This window comes from Triturus cristatus, chromosome 3_1 (genome assembly GCF_964204655.1).
Source record: "Triturus cristatus chromosome 3_1, aTriCri1.1, whole genome shotgun sequence".
Taxonomy (NCBI): Eukaryota; Metazoa; Chordata; class Amphibia; order Caudata; family Salamandridae; genus Triturus; species Triturus cristatus.
The window spans coordinates 818126592-818145832 of NC_140583.1; the positions used below are offsets into that span (position 1 = coordinate 818126592).

The 19241-nt window shown below is 42.7% G+C and overlaps 1 protein-coding gene across 2 annotated transcripts in view; it reads right to left on the reverse strand.

Annotated features, from left to right (window-relative positions):
• Window positions 1-1055: 1055 nt before the first annotated feature.
• Window positions 1056-19241, reverse strand: part of COL6A2 (collagen type VI alpha 2 chain) — an 87214-nt gene continuing 69028 nt past the window's right edge. Inside the window, exons 25-28 of one of the 2 annotated variants that reach the window (XM_085645168.1) lie at window positions 18935-19087; window positions 17102-17554; window positions 14905-14943; window positions 1056-3964 (exon numbers count right to left, since the gene is read on the reverse strand). In XM_085645168.1, the coding sequence (XP_085501294.1) occupies window positions 3366-3964; window positions 14905-14943; window positions 17102-17554; window positions 18935-19087 (1244 nt within the window). In that variant the 3' untranslated portion in view covers window positions 1056-3365. Of the gene's footprint in view, window positions 3965-4924; window positions 6680-14904; window positions 14944-17101; window positions 17555-18934; window positions 19088-19241 lie in introns of those variants that run through there. The other variant, XM_085645169.1, reaches the window with a different exon arrangement.

The window sequence follows — 19241 nt, forward strand, 5'->3', positions numbered from 1 at the left end:
TGGCGCCATTTTGGGTTTTTCCCACCACCTCCTATACAAGGACTCCTTCATAAACTCACTCCGAACTGGACCAAAGAGGGACACACCCCTCGAGGGCAAACATATTTATGCTCAGTCATCTCTTGAGACCTTGACTGCATGATAGCGACAACTCAATCGAGTTTTATCCTTTTTGGGGATTTCTCTTCATTCCACCTGTTCTATGTGGAAAACTGAACTTGAAAATCCACTTGGGTTCCCTTTGGTACCGCTGCAAGTCACACAGTTGGTGTAGCTCTGTATTAGTTTTCTGGAACTGACATGGCTCGGCCTAAACATGAAGGTGCGAAAATAATCTGGAGAATGTCCCTGAGGTAGGGCATTTTGGGACTCCTGCTGACAACATAAAGAAATTGGTTATATACATACATCCACATTCATATATGCTCTCTCCTTCTGTCTCTTTTAGGCTTGGGCGGTGAACTCTGTCCCATTTGCGGAGTTTTCTGCACTCCGCAGAGCATGCAGAGTTCTGAAAAACTCTGCTCTGGGAAGCGGAGCGTTTTTCCCCCTTGCTCGCGCTCTCCAACGTTAAGTCGCCGAGCACGAGTGAGGAGTGTCCGATGCTAGACCACCTCCACCGTGAAATTTCTCAACGCGGATGGTTGTTATCGCTCTAGTTGAGAAAACTTCTGTCTGAGTTGAGGAAGCTGCCCTCGAGTAGAACAGCTATTCAAGCATCAGAAAGAAGTAGCGCCCTCTTGTGCTGAATTTGGTGGCATTCACGCTCATTTTCAAGCTCAGGACAAACTCCTGGCGCTAAAAATCAGCATGAACGGCAAGACCTAACGCACTCCGCCACTTGCAGAACTCTGCGTGGCAGAGTTTTTGGGTCACTATGCGGAGTTCCACAAAATGGAACTCTGCGAACTCCGCCCAGGCCTTGTCTCTCTCTCTCTCTCTCGTACATATAGTCAACACACAGCCAGTCTGGGACCCTAGAAGAAGGCAAGAAGACATTGCATAATACAAGTGAAGAAATGTGCTCATCCTCAGAACAGACAAATCGCACGCAATGACCCTGTCACAGTAATTTTTAATGGAAAGGTTCAACGTGAACAAGACTAGTAACAGATGAAAAAATGTGTAGACTCTACTCACAACTTCTGGCTGGTGGATTTACTGCACCTGCACAATGGGACTAATTACTGGTACTGCCTTTGTTATATATACAAACGTGGGACATGTTCAGAGCTAAGTGACATGCAACAGCTACTGTCTTAAGTCACTTTACCACAGGGAACTACTGGATAATCAGTTGGCTGTTAACTGGAATTACAAAACACCAATTATATTTAATCAATACTTCATTCACTCATGCCTGGTGACTTCTGGCCGAATGTGGCCAAATGAGTGATGTCCAAACATTGCCCATGGCAGTTAGCACTTACACCTTTCAGGTGGCGAATTGGGTTCCTGCAGGTCTGGGGACTGACTACCCCGAGGCATCTACAGGTCTGTGACGTACTGCCACTGAGGTACCTACAGGTCCCGTACTGAAGCTACTGAGGCATCTGCAGGTCTAAAACGGAATATCACCGAGACACCTGCATTTCTGGGACTGACGACCACTGTGGAATCAGGAGATCTGGGTTTGAATATTACTGAATTCATAAAGAAAAAAGGGCAACCCAGAAACCCTGGCACCAGAGTAGAACAGTTAATAAGTAAACAAAAGTTCCCTATGCGGGTAGTCTAAGCCTCAACGTCCGTGGCAATATGTACAAAACCATCAGTAGATTGATTTAAACTGAGATTAAAACAGAATTTGTTCAGTACATTTCCACAAATATCATTGGAAGATTGTCTTATATTTAGTTTAACAAATACATTGAAAAATAGAGTGCTCCAAATATGCTCCAATCTATTGATAGTGTTGTACATACTGGCACGAAAGTTGAGGCTTACGCTTCCCTCATAAGGACCTTTTTTCCCCTATTAACTGAATATTACTGAGACATCTGCAGGTCTTGGACTGTCTGCCATTGAGGCACCACAAGGGTTGAGACTGACTGTCATGGAGGAATTTTCAGGGCAGGGATTGACAACCATTAAAGCACAGGTATGCGTTTTACTGATTATGACTCCGGCACCAGGAGGGCCAACACTGACTACTACTAACGCTCCTTCAAATCTTGTACTGAACACATGCAGTGCTGAGAATGACCATCAACGAGCTTGTGCAGGGCTGGGACTGACTGCAATAATGGTTCTTCAGGGTTGAGAGGGCCGACCACCTCTGAGGCTGCTACTGGGCCAGTACTGAAAATCACTGACACCCTTGCAAAAGTCTGACTTATTACCACAGGGGCACTCACAGGGTTGGAACTGAGTACCGCTGACACCCTTCCAGTACTGGGACTAACTATGAGCCTAGACTAACTACTGTTGCGACCCTTGAGAAGAATGAGCTATCTGGCACCATGATGTAGTCAAGTAGTGGCCCGACCGGCTTTAGCAGATGCAGAGAACGGGTTCAAAAAAGACGCTGTTTGATGCACAGGAAGGGACCTTGCTAGGAGAGGTAGAAGAAGCATTGCTAGGAATGGCAGAAAGGGGGTGGGGGGGCAGAAAGGGGGGGGGGGGGGCTAGTACCTGGAGATGTGGCCTGTGTGGGAATATGTGCATGGAGAGGAGCGTGGAGTATCATCGAGTAGCAACGTTACTACTGAGCAGGGTGAGTCTTTGCTTGAACCAGTAAATGCACAGTGAGGGACAACAGCAATACTGTGAGATGTGCAAGTGGGAACTGGAACCTCATGGAGGGGTCTGTCTAGCACTGTGGCACCCATGCAGTCACACACTGCAGTGACGGACCATGCATTACTTGAGCCATGATTACCTTCTCTGTGTGTAACAATAGTAGCCCTTTCCAGGCATGTAAACTGTTCCTGCTGCTTCACTGCATGCAGGGTTAATGAGTGAATGAAGAGCGGGAAAGAGGATGCGCCCTCTGACCTAGCACTGACCTCATTCAATTAGCACCCATTTTATATCTCATCACCTGGCAGGGTCACCTGACCAAGGGTGTCCCCTGCTAATCTTGTTCTAACCTGCAGCCGCTCTCTCAGCTATTCTTACTGTACTTAGCACCATGAATCAGATATGCAAGACACTTTTCCACAATTGCATGTAAAAAAAGACATTCAAACTCTGATTTTTAAAAAACGGGTCCCTCAGGAAACAATTCTTTGTACAATTCAAAAAGCACTAACACTTGTAGGATTTAAAAACATGAGTAATAACAGAGGGAGGGGACAGAGCAGCAGAGGGTGGGGCAGGGGAGAGAGTGGTGGAGTCAGGGGAAATAGTGGGTCCTCTGCTGTCTAACAGATCCACCTAATGAAGCGGTCGAAGAAGCTGGGGTGGGAGAGCCTGCTGTAATCCTTCTCTCTGAAGATGGCCGTCCTGTCGCCAAGGCCAATCTGCATGAGGATGTCCATATCCAGATCATCACCAATGGCCACAATTGTGGGCATGACATCCTGCTTCCTCATAGAGGTAACAGCCTCGTTCAGGCTCTTGTTCCCAGTGATGCCATCGGTAATGAAGACGAAGGAGAGCTCGGTGTTGCGTCGGGCTCCCAGAAGCTGGTTCAGAACGATATTGTTGATGGCGTAGATGATGGCCGAACCAATGTTGGAAGATGAGTCAAGGTATTTGATCTCCGCCAGTGCCTCTGAGATGTCAGTCAAGTTGTAGGAGAACGGGAAGGCCACCACTTGCTCATTTTCACTGCCATACTGCAGAAGGGCAATGCGTGCATTCATGTTGTCATCATCCCGCCGTGCTAGGGTAAGGCGTTGGGCCACCTCTTCCACAAAATTGGTTGCCTTGTGGAAGTTCACCTCTCCGATCCTCTCTGATCCATCCAGCAGAAAAACGATGTCCACCGGCCGCTGGGTACACTGAGCCACAGCAAGTTCTTCAAAGCAAAGTAAGGGAAGAGAAAATACAAGAGGGCACTCAGAATACAAAGCCAAAGTAGAAGTAATATGCTGAACGCAGGACCAGTGAGACAGCAGCACAAGACACACAGGACCAATTAGGTAGCATCACATGGAACACATGACTAATGAAGAGACATTGAAATGGACACACATCCAATGAAGTGGCAAAATGAAAAACTAACCACTATTGAGGAGGCACGTAAGGACCATAAGGAGTTTAGAGGCAGCATGAATAGCTAATGAGTCAAATGAGGAGCCAGCGCTCAAAACAGTCAGCACAGTAATTCAATGTGGAACACATCTGGGAAGAGACAGAGCTCAATGAATACAACAGACACACTGAAGAGGCTTCATGGCAAATGTAAAGCTATTCACTGTAGCAGCCGGCACAGGTAAGATCGGCGGGTGGGGGTCGGGTAAGTCGACATATGACGGGAGAAGTAGAATTAAATAACAAACAAAAAAAATAAAACAACTTGCCTTGCACTCGCCATATTCCCTACTCAACGATGTGGCGAGCGCAAGGTAAGTGGTTTTGATTTTTACATTTTTTTGATTTCTACTTCTCCCATCGTATGTCGACTTACCCGACTGCCCCCACCCCCCCTGATCTTACCTGTGCCAGTCGCCACTGGCAATTGTGAAGGTACTTAGGAGGAAACAGTCAATGAAGAGAGTGTACGAACAACATACAAAACACAGTGTCAATAGGAAGGCTGCACAAAGCACAAAGACACAGTCATTGGTGGGGTGGCATTTAGGACGGAAATCCAATGACAAGACAGTATCCGGAACATGAGTTTTCTAAGAAGACACCTTACAAGACACATTGCCAATATGAAAACAGTCCACACACACAGGCAACCAGGAAAGGAAATATTTTTGTTCATGAAAGATCAGGAAAGCATCATTGACATATTCTACTGCAACCAAAATGAAGAGGCAAGGCTTTAATAAGTATAAAATCAACTAATGAGCAATTTATACCAACAATATCTGTTTCATTTTTGTTACTAGAATTTGGGTAAATGTCTGTTTGAAATTCATTGAAAATTGTATGCATTTATTGCAGATTACAGTGATAAAGGTGCTACCAAAGGGGGGTGACTGAAGCACTGAATATAACATTGCACCATCACCTGTACAAAGAAAGTAGGACATTATAGAAGCTTACCTGATCATAAATGGAACTGATATTAGTGGAGGCACAAAAAAAGACCACACATCCTGCCTGTGTATTCTCTTTGGAAAGAAGAAAAGTATTTACCCATATCATCCCATGTAACCTGGGCAGGAAAACCACAAGAGTAAAGATATGGTATAAAGTAGGGATAAATTTATCTGTGAAACATTTACACCAGCTTGTTTTTAAGTCACGTGGGCATCACAGAGACATGGACCTCCATAAAGTAGTCCAAGCACATCCTCTTTTTTGAGGAGCGCAATGGTGAACAGATCCTGAACACGGTCATCTTCAAAGCCATGAGAACTATTTCCCCTCATTTTCTGGGCATTGGACTACCGCAGTCCAGATTTGGTGCTTCTGGAATAGCTTTGGATTACTGTTATTGATCACAGGCATAATATTTGACATGACCACCTTTCAGGCCTTGGTTCTCTTGTCTTCCTAGTCCAGCGGAGGCCTTCACTGTCTCTAGGCCGAAGCGCGTTGACATTTTAGTAGCAGGAGCCCCACAAGATATATTGCTAATTAATAAGTTCCGTCATAAGGAAAAACAAGGGGGCAGGTGCCCTAGGACTCCTTTGACTTGGTCGCAATCTCCAGGTGGATTAAACGTTGGACCTATCATGTAGCCACCAATTTCTAATGTGAAATAAGCAAGGAGGAACAGAAGAACAATGATTTCTTCCATGACTTGTAGACTGTGAGAACATGCAGCAAACTCTGTAACGTGTTGTGTATAATTGTATTTGTTCGTTTTATATCATCTTTTGTATCAGAGATCGATAAATTATGAATTTAAAGTGTGGACAGATGTACAGAGAGGCTTATATAGTTTATGAATAAGCTAGATACGTTTGATTAAACGCTATTTCTGGTGAAACGTACTAGTTTCATCATTGTAGTGTATATGTTTCACACATGAATTTATCCCTTCGGTATACCATATCCTTTTTGTTGTGTATTCTCTTTGGCCCTGCAAAAGAAGTTTTCATCTTACTTCGTAAATGCGCCCCCCCAAACAAAAACAAAAAAAAGGAGTTTATTGTTTAATCCCCAGTTACAAGCTTTACATTACTGGCCTTGCTATACATTTGTGGAGGGATTACTCTGTTATTCCTCAAGTGGAGGGTCACTCACAGCCTTATTTGTGCATCTTTCATTGGTGATATGCGTCACTCCCTTCCCTGCCATGCAGGGAAATCTTCTCATTAGCAGAGCTTGATTGCAGTCTCAGGGTCCCCTACAATGTCCGTATGTACCATTTTAAAGGTGTCAATGAATAGGTCAGTCCAGTTCTGTCTCTCCTCACTGCTGGCAAACTTTGCACGCTGGGCTGTATAGACCATGACACCCACCAGCTGGGAGTAGGGGCTGGAGTCAGGCTGCACCTTGGCGGATTGCAGAAACTCGGCGATCGTGGGGATGGTCTTGGGGTAATACAGCTCAAGACCTTCTTCATTAAAGTCGAAATTAATGTAGGATTCAGGGTTGAGTTTCCATTCATCTGCAATGGAGCGTCAAAAAATACTTTCAGGTCCAACGACCAGTGAAGGATTCACTAACATCAGGGTTTACACAGTTGAACACACAGCACCCGCCAGGACGAAAGGAAGAATTCTCCCGGGGGAGGTCCATGGTAGTTAATGGGCTCAAAACCAAAGCAAGGACGAGATAACAGTACACTTCATAGATTCCCTGAACATTTTTATGTCCATGACTTCTCAGCATTCACTCTTGTTCCTTTGGTCTAGGGAGGCTGGGCCTAGGGAGTGCTTGCTACTGGTGACAGAGTGATATGTAAGCTAAGGGTGGGCGGCAAACTCTGCTCTGCCAGCGGAGTTTGCGGAATTTTGTGACTCCGCACTCCGCTTGGAGTGTGAAGGTCATCAAAAAACGTAAGCGGAGTGGAGTTTACCGGCACGCTCAGTGCTCTGGTCAGCCTATTATGTACACACGCAGGCCGTACTTATCAGGCTGGCAGGATGCTAAATTGAAGCGTGGCATGCTATGTCTCTGGAGGGTGCCAGGTATCACTGTGACCTTGTATGTCATTGCTTGGGGACGCTCCGGTCACGACGCAAGCTCTTGCTGATTCCACAGAGAGGCAGCAATAGCACCAGATGCTGCACAGGGCAGACGCGGCATAAGGCATGCAATCGGCTTCCTTAACGGCTGAAAAGGGACCCACACACAGGCAGCACAGTTTGGCAATGTTAAAGGGACCTTTTAGCCCTTCTTGTGAGTATACACCCGATCTTGATTTGCTGATTACAGGAGGCACACTCCAATACGGAAGGTGAGTCCAGGGGGAACAAGGACTGTGTACATGACGTGCGTTTGTGCGCCAGACTGTGTAAGCACAAATCTCTGCAGTGCACCTGAGAATTCAGTTTTTGTTGAAATTTAAATTATTCTATTTATATGCTGCATTAAATGATTGTGGCGTGAAGTGGCTCGGGTGTGGAGTGGACTCCATTATGTAGTGTTAGTTAAGTATTTCATATTGCCATGAAATAAGAGGCCTGGCGGGAGCACCGGACATGACGGTAATTGTAGCAGCCACTGAAACGTATACCTTATTGCAGAGTCTGGCAGACATTGCTTGGGCTACTGTGTGCACATAGCTTCGTTCCAGCTTCCTTTCCCCACAATCTCAACTTTGCTGTTAGCTCGCTCTGAAAGTGAAACTTGAAACGTTTCCACGTCAGGGATCATGGGGGGTGGCACAGTGCATCGCAGTCTGCCAGTCGTGTACCAGCTTTACTGTGCCATGCCAGCAGTGGGTGGCGACCGATCTTCCTAGCTGGGAATGGTCACTCAGATGCAATCTAGGCAGCATGATTCATTATTGGCAGCATGATTCATTATAGGCAAAGCGGCTGTAAAATGGAGCCAAAGTTAACTAAATTAACCTGCAAAAGTCCAAGCAAATGCATCCATCATGCTTTTGCGGTCAAAGTACATGATTTAAAAGAATAATGACCACAGCAGTACAGTAAGGCAGGACCGGTCATGTTTATTCAACACAACGCAGGGATAGTTAGTAGTGTGGTTGCCTACTCTACCCGCTCTTGGAACTCCACGGAATTTAGCGGAGTTTTTCTTTAACTCCAGAGAATTCCGGGGAGTGAAACTCTGCGAGCTCTGCCCAGGGTTAGTGATATGTAAACTTAGCTCAGAGGGTGAGCAGGGAATTTGGAAGTATCTACATGTAAGGGGGATTCTGAACGCTACATAGATTCCTTCCTGAAGGCGAGTTCGCACTTCTCTTCGATGAACATTTAATGAATGTTTATGTGCATGCTACCCAGCTCTGCGGTGACAAGTAGTAGCTGGGGTAAGAGAGGACGTTATTCATACATATTGGTGACATATGAATGAGTTTGGGACTGAAGTCTGATTGCGAGCTTCCTTTTAAGGTGGGTTAGACCCAACCTTGTGAAAAAATAGGCAGTAATCCTGTCTGCCCTCCTACACCACCGCAGGATTTAGAGGGTGGCACTTTGGGTACTTAATTCTGAATGGCATAGCAATTGCTGGCTTGGCCATTAGCAACACCTTTCAGTGTGCCTGACAACAGCAGATTTGGCATTGAATGGGGCCACCCAATTAAGCATTATGAGTCTGATGTCATTTCTGTCATTTCCATCAGTCCACAGCCATAATTAAAACCATAACAATCAGAGGTAGAACATATTTTTAAATGTCTCCCATGTGCTGGCAGAAAACCCTCAAGTGTATTTGGTAAATTTGCTATGTTAGATGGATCCACATCTTCGAGGGGTTCCTCTCTAGTACTCACTGGCATGATGAGAGGTCTACCATTGAACCTTTTGGCATGATTTTGTCACCCTCAAGCAGTTTCCGCCATGCATTCGCTAGAGGTTTTGGTGCAAAAGGGTCTACTGCAATGGCAGGCAGCTGTAATTTCAAAGGCCATACCCCTGCTGATAGGGTGGAGGCAGTTCCACTCGCACAACAATGGCTCTGTGGCCAAACTTAACATCAGACTCTATAGCTGCCTAGAGATAGGGCTCTCATTGGCAGATTATGTTTTCTAATTTTCCGAGGTTAGATCACATATTATGGGCTTGGTGAGTACATAACCAGGCAGTGGCTGGTTTTCTAATCCCGCCACTCCAACTGGGTTCGATCATAATGTAATCTGGAAGGGCATCAGGCTCATGGGGCCTCATGTATGCAATGAGATTTGAAGGCCTAATGGACATGGACAGAGGAATTTCAGAGTGAAGTGAACCTTCAATCCCGGCAGACCAATCATTGCTCAGGTTGCTTTGCATGAAGTGTAGCACATATAGGCAAGTCCCTGGAATCGGATATGAAGCTCGACAGAGCACAGTATGGTGCATCTGCACATGGAATTGAAGTTTCTGATAAACAGACAGTTTGAGTAGAAAGTATTAGCTCTGTATCCTATCCCTTTATAAGCAAATCTCTTTCACCAGCTTAAGTTAATAAAAGTCCCTTAAAAGCCAAACTTACTGAAACTGTAAATTCATGTATTCCTTCATGGTTAAAAGCATACTGCATTTTGTAGCAATTATATTGTTTCAGTTTCTGCAAGGCAGTGCAATTGCAATATACAATGTATTTATCAAAAGAAATACAGAAATACAGATTTTCTCAGTCTCTTTAACTGGACTTCTGCTACTGCAGAAAACTCTAAATAAGATGAGTTTCAGTTAGGTGGGAAATCTTGAGATAAGAAGGATAGCTCAGGGTTTTCTGAGAAACCCAGAAAAAAACTGATTTTTTAAAATTTGGAACAGAGCACAGAGTTTGCCCACTGTAGCATGATTGTGACAGTGGGAAAGAATAAAGTTGAGGTACTTCAGAAACAGTTTAACTGTTGGAGAAACTGGGCAAACTGGGCAAAGACTCTGAGAAAGTGGGAAGTCTTTAGAAAGAAGCTCAAAAACCAAACCACCAAAGTAGGTAGACAATATGGTTTCTATCAAAAGCTATGCATACCAATTAACAGATTACCACCAGGCCAGACAGAATGCCTGCTGCAGGAGTATTCTAGTCCAAATGTGTGTTGTGTTCTACTTGAAAATGGAGACAGTGCAAAGGGTATCACCATCAGTAATGACAGTCCCCAAATGTGATGTGGCACCATCTAACAGTGAAGAGATCCAAGGATTGTGAGACGCTGTGGAAAAACGCATGTCCAGCAAGAATGGAAGGATTGGTGCAAGAAATCATGAGGACATAGTTAAGGAACATCTTCCTTAGCCCCTGGCAAAGCAATCAGTGAACAACGGTTGAGCAAAACATACTCCAAAACTTATTTTTTTGCATATTAGCACCCTCAGGATCAAGTAGTGCAGTGAAGGTTATTATAAGGACATGACTCAGACCAGGGGTAAAATCGCCCTAGAGATCTAAGGACCTCTTGAGGAAAGCTCAAAAGCAAAGCAGAGATAGTGAAAGACAAAATCCTGCTGATAGAAGAACATTTCTAGCTGGATTATTTTTTATATCTTAGAGATCTCTACACACCAAGGACAGCAGGATCTCACATCCTATTACCAAAAAGAACCAACAAGAAGAGACTGTGGCACAGCAGTGGTATGTGCTGAACCCTTTGCCATTAACAATTTTAGCATGTTCAGCTGATGTTGGGTGAACTATGCCTGTTTACCATGAACATGTTTCAATTATCCATAGCGGGAGCTCACTGTCCGAGAATGTCTGCCCTTTAGCACACAGGGGAAGATACGCTGTGGACTGAGTAAGATGCTTGTGTGGGAGTGCTATTTGAGCCTTCGGGTTTTATTAATCAGTTTATGTAGACAAATTCTCCATGGTTGGGGGGATCTTTAGGCAGAGATTACCCAGCTTTGGGAAGGCAAGGCGGTGGGGAGCATTCCCAAATTAATTGCTGTGTTTCAGACCCTCCAATTAAAATATTTCATGAGAAACAATGATCTTTGAGTGGCACTGTGGTATGGGCAAGTGACAACAGAATTCAGGCTGGCCTGTCTCCCAGTAGATGGCTGCAAACAATCATCACTCTACATCACTTGATGCCTGAGACACAGAAGCTCAAAGTTCCTCCACTCCACGTTAATCTGCCTGCTGTCAAACCCCCATGTGATAGATTTTTATGTGATCTGAAGAAAGGTAATTTAGATCATCCAGAAATTGCTCTTCTCTTCTTCAACCTAACATTTTTGAACGAAGAACATTTGGATGAATTTTTTAGGGAATAACAGTTCTGTCCATCATCCGAATACCTGAAAGACAAACCAGAGGAGGACATGGCTGTGTCTTCAGTGGTGAGTACAGTCCACTCTGATTGCACAAGAAAGCCTACTTTACTTCCAAGCAATCAAACTCTCTAGGAATGGAGAGCATTCTGCTTATATACACAGTGTGCTGAATCTCAAACTGCACTTTGTAGTACGTTTTGTAGCACTACAAAGCATACGACAAAACACAAATCACAAACTATGTGAAGAGTTTTACGACTTCGCACTACCTATACTCATCCCTCGAGACACTCAGATGTTACAAAAAATGTATTCACATAGACAGTTTAAGAGGTCCAGGCCTACTTTACATTATCCAGATTGATACCTTTGATAGGTGATATGTGGCTTTGTTGTATCAGTGTTGCCTCTACCGCACCTGCACAGTTCAGCCTCTAGAGCACAGTTATGCTGTCATCAAGCAAGAATATGACCAGGGTGCGCCGTATGAACATACTGAGTATCCATTTTGTCCATGGATGGTCATAGTGCTTCCCTTCTGAGACCATTGGACAGCTTCATCCAAATATTTGAGTTTAGAAATAGTTATGGCTGAGGTATGGCTTAAGGCCAGGCCATCAGCATCTCAGTGTTGATGGTCTACTGAATGAGTGGTGTAGTCACACAAGGATTCTCCTTGCTGAGAGCATCCATATCACATTTCTTTTCTGGGTTCTAAAATATTCTTTCAGTCCCTCTGCAACTGGAGACTTTGTCCTAAGTGCTTAGAAGACCAGAGAATCACATGAAGCTCATTTGTGGAATTGGGCACAAGCACTTTCTGGCAAGATCTGGCAAAAGAGATGCATGCGTGTTTTTTAATAGTTCGTAAGATGGATTCCTCAGAGTTTCTTCCAGCTGCTATCTTCTCACACATAAACCCAAAGTACAACTGACGTACCTCCCAATTGTCTTTCTGTTGGAGTTTGAATTTGGAGACATAGATTTTATTGTTCTTTTATATTTTTTGTCCTTTGCACCTTCTTTAAATTTAAGTCTGTCAATAACTCATATTTAGATTTTTTACAAGTGGTACTCAGTTATCGCTCCAAATTCTTATGTTCTGATCTCTTTCTAGGGCTTAATTTGAGCTGGCAGTTGCCAGTGGGGCCCACCAGCCATCAATTTTTTGGACCAGCACTTATTTTTCCGATATTAACGACGATTAAGAGAGAGAAAAAAACACAAACGGAAAAGCACGAGGGACAGAAGGATGGAAAACGAGCACAAAGGGAGCTAGCTGGGATAAAGGGGCGCCAGTGTCTGGTAGTGGATGAAAGATGTCCTGAGGTAAATTCAATCTTGGTATTCAATGTGCTGTTTTTTAATAGAACCGCCAGAACTCATCCTTTTACAAATTAAGCACTGTAGACTCTTTCAATATGGAAACGGTTGAAGTGTGTAACACCAAAGCCCTATCTGTCTTCATTTCACTGTGAACAAGTTTCTTCTAGCAAGCCTTTGAATGCCAAGCTATTTCTTAACTACTCAAGGCATAAAAAATAAGATTTTTTGATTGTACATTCAAAAAAGGGGTTTTGAACATCTCTGGATGAGCTTGTCCAGTCAGAAACCTACATATTGGACGATACGATCATCTATTTGAAGTACAATGTAAGTTGTCACTGCTACCAATCGGAACGTGGGCTAAGATATGTAAATTGTCTTTGACAGAGAAATCCATTTGTTTGCCCGCATCTGTCTACCTGACTATGCTTATCACTGTCTCACTGCAAAATGCAGAATGGATTGAAGGCATTGAGTTCCAAATGGTAGCATCATCTGCCAGGAAGAGCATTTCCGATGTTTGCAAATTTAAAACCAGTGTGGCATTTTATTAAACAAATAACATATAGTGAAAAAATGTATAAAGGACAACGGCTGGGAGCTAGAATTTGCGTAATGTAACCTCAACCCGTCTTTGGGAAACCTTTGGAAGCTGTTTAACATTTTTCTAAGGTTAGTGTGAATATGGATCTTAGACATTACCGCTTTAGAAGGGACTGGCTTCTTAGGGTCTTTAGCTTTAGTCTTTGGTCTAAATGAGGCAGAATGCGCTTTGTCTTCACATCTTCTTGAAAGGGATTGATAGCTTTCCTTCACAGTCCGTGATGGTGAAACAATACCAACAGGACCCTTCTCCTTAGAGCGGTGCTTAACGTACCAGGAATATACATGTTTGATTCAGATCCCAGGCTGGGTGAGATTCTCCCTAGGAAACCGCTATTTAAATCCTCTTTTCTTCCTGCAAAGGAAGATCTGGCTATTGAGTTGTATTAGCCTCAAAGCCAGAATTCAGTAACAGGCGGATACATTCTTGCTTTCTTACTTATTCTACCTACTTTTTTTTTTATTAAACCTGTTGGGATTTGTGGTGAATAAATTATGATCTACTTTTATAACAACTTAATCATTTTGCAACATGCCTTGGTTCTGACTCTGGTTTAAAGGCAACAATAGAGTTGCCAGGCAATGGTATTGCCTTGCTATGTAGCAGCACCTATTTAGGGTAAATAGGGAAAATAGAACATGTTCAACTTTTGAAACATGGCACATTTTTGGGTTGAACCAGTCCTCCGTCAGTAACGAATTTTGTGAAGCGTAAGTAATAGAAAATAAAACTACGCAAAACTACCATGATAATTATTTTAACTGGGCCTACAGTAGACATAATATTACCTCAAGTCTCCATATGACTGCAAGTTGTTCGTACACGTGTCGAAAGACCAATTTTTGCAATTCTCCATGGGTTTACCTAAGAAGTTTTGGCAGAATCCATAGAAGGTTGACACTTAACATGATAAACTGAGGATCTCGTTATATTTCAATCAAAAAGACATTTGCCTGCTCAGGAGCTGCAAGCCTGCAGAAGGTAGTCTGCTGTCATGCGGTTTCAATAAAGGAACCACTGTAGTGGCTGCAGGTCATGATCATATTGCATCAGTGTACCTACGCCTCTGCTCAGTGTTGAAATGGATAACGGTGTTTAAGGTCAGGATTGGGGTGTATTGCCAGAGCTGTGTACGGGCCCCACCACTAGAAGAATCTGTTCTGTTGCGGGTTAATTTGGGTCGCCTTGGAATGTGTCTTTTACTCAGGGAAGGATTTACGTATTTTTTTCAACTTCTAGTTTTAGCAATATTTTCCATGTGGCTTTTTGACCCTGATCTACTGCTAGTTTGCTTTAAAAAAGCACGGATGCAGTTTAGTTTTTCATCTTAGGTCTAAATTCAAGATCCTTTGGTTCATCTTTCCTCCCTGATTTAGTTCATACATGACACAGTCACACCCACTACACAATACTACACAAAGAGATTCATGTAATCATCCACACAAGACACAACACTTGATGAATCCAGATCAAAGGGAGATACTGAATGCATGACAAGCAGACACAGACTGCAAAACACAAGAGGAGAGTGACAGCAATACACATGAAATGATGTTTCTTTACCTGTTTGGCATGGGAGATCCGGGCAGACAATCTGAGGATCTGGAGTGGAAAGATAAAAATGGTCACAAAGGGTGAGCAAAACAATGTAATACGTAAGAGCACAAAACAATAAATAAGACAGTGATATTGAGAGTGAACTCTGTAATGTAGAACATAATCATAGAAATGGATCATCTCTCTAAGGCCCTGATTTCAAATGGATTGGTAAATTCCAATCCCTGCGCAAATCACTGATAAAGATCTCACCCCAGCATGTTTGTTCTGATGAATTTCAGCAGGTCAGAATGTATTAGGAGAAATCATGCTGTAAATTCTGATGCATGCTAAATCTAATGAGGAAATGCATGTAATTCCTCACCCTATACCAGCCAACTTTTAAGCAACGCCTGATTCAGTTTTGTCTGTATCACATGCAAATCCAGTCATATGCAACAATCAGCCTACTTGCCTGCTGCCTTAAAATCTCAGGAAGGTCTAAAAGCCTCACAAGCAAAGATATCTTCAGACTTGAAACCAAGAAGTTCAAATCCCACTCAGTTGCCACTCAGTCCTTCGCTGGCTCAGCGCCTTTTTTCTGGAACTCACTACCTGAAGACCTCTGATGTCTTGAATTTAATTTGCCTATTCAAACTCTATCATGACATATAATTATTTTTCACTGTTCTCTTTTACTTTCTCATCCCCACTATACTTCTCCTCTACTTAACTCATCTCTCTGTCTTTGATCATATCTCGTTCCTTGAGCCCAACAATTTCCACCATCCTATGGTTTCTGTTCTTCCTTTCGTGCAAAATTTAATGTTAGTTCTAACTTATTGTTCTTTGTCTCCCATGTTATTGCAAAGAGATTCTAGTCACCACCAATTTAGAGATTCAGATCTCTAATCATTGTTCCTTATGTACTGCACTGACATCTACTTATGTACTACTTTTGTCCTTTTTTTCCTTGAACTTTCCCTGAAGTCAAGTTTGTTCCCCTTGTTACATGATTGCCGTTCCAGTGCTCTGGCGGCTGCCATCTTTAATATCGCCTCTGAAAGCCATGCATGTAAAAAGTTTCTTTTTCCCAAGACAATGACTGTTCCCTGGAACTGCTGGCACCCACATGGGTGACTTCGTGTACACTTTTCTTTTATGATTGGGCAAGAGACAACCCCTGATAACGTTTCAAAACTTTGTATTCTGGATAATGGACTTTTCATTTTTTTACTGGCTTTTCACTATCGATTTTGTTTTGATTCAGCAGTTCTTACAAGTTTAATGACAGTACTATGTGAGTATGTTTTTCCATCACTGACTCGCACTTAGTGCTTGTATTATAATTTGGGCCTCATTCCCTAATATAATTTTTATGATGCAGTACTCTGCGTTCTGATTCCACATCCAAAGCTTGAGAGTATATCCTCTCTTTGTCCATTTCTACCATTGAGGTTGTTCACTGCACATATTAATTGCTTTTCTGCTGCTTCTCATTGATTGACTCTTAAGTCAGCACCTTAAGTCCAAGTTTGATTTTTTTAGCTAACATTTGGAATCACCTTAGAATAACTGAATATGGATGCCTCTATTATATGTGCTATGATTTGACAGCAGTCAGTTTCCACTCACTGTTCTTTGCTAATGATGATAACTTTGGATGTAAACTATAAGGTAGAACCATCAACCACATCGGTTCAAGGAAACCAGGTGCCCTTTCATTTAATGAAAGACAGAACCATGCAATTCACAATTGAACACACAGCTGTGCTATCCTGACCCAAGTAGTCTCCTTTTTATATACCCACTTGTAATAAACGTCATTGCTATTTCTCACTCTGCAACCACTGGGTCAAGGAGTATTTGAATTGCTTTTTTTCCTTTGTCGCTTTTGAAATCTGTTAAAATATTTTCTGAAGTCTTTTAAAATATTTTCTGAAACCTATGAAAATATTTTCTGTTTTTAAGCGAGTCTCCTTTCTTATGAGTTATAATTATTGTGTTTAACAATTGAATTACTTACAGGTACTTTGAAAAAGTATGCTAAATAAGTCCATAGCGAACCATAGTTTCTTTTATGTATTCCTCTTCCTATTGCATCATACAATATTCATTTCAAATTAAACAAGTCTATGCACTTCCTTCTCTCATCCACCTTCCTCTGTAACCTAGACCCTATACACCACCTTAACAAAGTAGTCAAAATAGAACCATATGAGACCTGGACAGAGCAGCTCCTCCATGTTGTCAATGAACTCATCTGCTACAAGCTCGGAAAAGAGCTTCATCTTTCGGACTCGTGTGGGGTCGTTGCAGGAGATGGAGTTCAGAGTTTCATCATCTTGCTGTTTGTTGAACATGTCCCCAATGCCGATGGCATTAACAATTACGTCACCCTGGCAGAGGGCATTCAATCCAGCGTCAGGGTCACGAGGGTCATGACGACCATCTGTGAGGACCACAGCGAACACCTTGGCTTTGTCTCGCTTGGTTTCCTTGATGAGAGTGTTGTAGGCAAACTGCAGTGCAGAGGGTGTCCAGGTGCCACCAGCAATCCACTCAAGACGTTTTACTGCTTCCTTGAAGCTGGAGAGTGAATCAATACGGTCATCGTTGAGTTGAATTGCCTCAAAGGTACCTTCATGACTGTACTGCACCACTCCTACACGGGCACCTACAAGGAATAAAATAGAATAAAGGTGAGAAAAACAACATCAGGAAATGTAATCCCATCTAAATTATCAAATGAACCTAACCCGAACAAACAATCAGGAAAAATATAAATGACATGTATTCTGAATAATAACCATTCCAGTATTGCCCCACCAGGAAACATGATTATATTTGAACCTACACAAAATTTAACACTGAATAAGGTCAAGATAAAAGCAGAGACATATTAGAAGAAAACTCAGTAATACCCATGATATCCCAGGCACCTATGGTATAAATGACAAAAACAGACTCAAAATATAAAAGAAGGAAATCAGATAACCATGCCAGCATTGGAACATCAAGGTAACTAAGCCAATATGGAGAAACATAAAGAAGAGTAACCCAATCCCAACCACCCAAGGCAGTCACTTACAGAAAAAAATACAATATTGGGTCAGGTTGGAGTAAAAAAAAAAAGGACAACTAAAGAGGCATTCATAAGGAAGAAAAACATTAGGACAAATGTGAGGGAAACTCATTCATAAACATACCAGCAACAGAGACTACAGGGAACATAGCCATGCACCCATGTCATGTCTAAAGGAATTATAGGACTGATAGGGCTTTGTTCTGGCATTTGGTAAAACTGTAAGTGACTAAGATCATTTCTGCAGCCTTTCCCGGCTCTGGCTTCCCCTTTCAAGAGAGTTGGGAAGGCTCATTATTATTACTGCATTTTCTTTATCAAAAAGTACTCTCAGAAATTACTGACAATCACTGCAGTAACCAGAGACTTGTTTTCCTTTTTCATACACTGCACTTGTTGGTGTCAACACAACTCCTGTTGGTTGCTTTGGATTTGTTACTAGAATATTCCTGTGTCTCCTGCCAGACTTTTACTCGGTGCTTGAATTCTGCTATATTGTTAATTGTGTTTAGTAAGCACTTTGCATTCCGTGTAGGTTTCTTCTGAATCACCCTGCTTGTTACTCTGCCCCAGCTCTCTTCAGATTCCAGGCTTGTTCAGTTTAGTGATTAGCCTCTCTTCTGTCTTTCGCCTCCCTAAATTCATTGTTTATATACTCTAGAGTAAACATTGCAGTAATGCACTCGCAGCTTTTATATTGTCTAAGTCCCATGCTTCTTCTCCTTTCCAAATCTAAACATAACTGAAATGGACTAGTAGCTACCCTCAAGTACGTGCAGCTCCCCAAGAGTGCCATAACGCTGACACACATTTCACACCTCCAAAACAAAATTAAAGAAAAGCTCAAAATATGGTGACATGCATGGCCCCGGGATCTGTCTTTCAGTTATCAGGTCCATGTTCTGCTACTTGACCACACTAATGGCTACTCCATCCTGTAGGTTATTATTTAGGCCTCGCCAAGAACTTCACCTGTATCAGACTTGGGGTCTTTGGCGATGGATCCGAGTCTGCTGACTACGTTGATGACAAAGTTCTTTTCTAGGGAGAAGTTTGTGTAACCAATACTTTCTGAGCTGTCAATGATGAAAACAATGTCCAGAGCTCCACACCTCTTCTCGCAGTCTGAGGAAAAAAAAATTATGAAAGCAAGTTACAACTAAGAACAGTAGGAAATGTGATGACAGCAGGCAGAATGGGTGGCATATTTCAGTAAACCAAGCTAAACCCTCAAATCCAAGTGATCAAATTACCAGAACCAGACAAAGATCTAACGCTA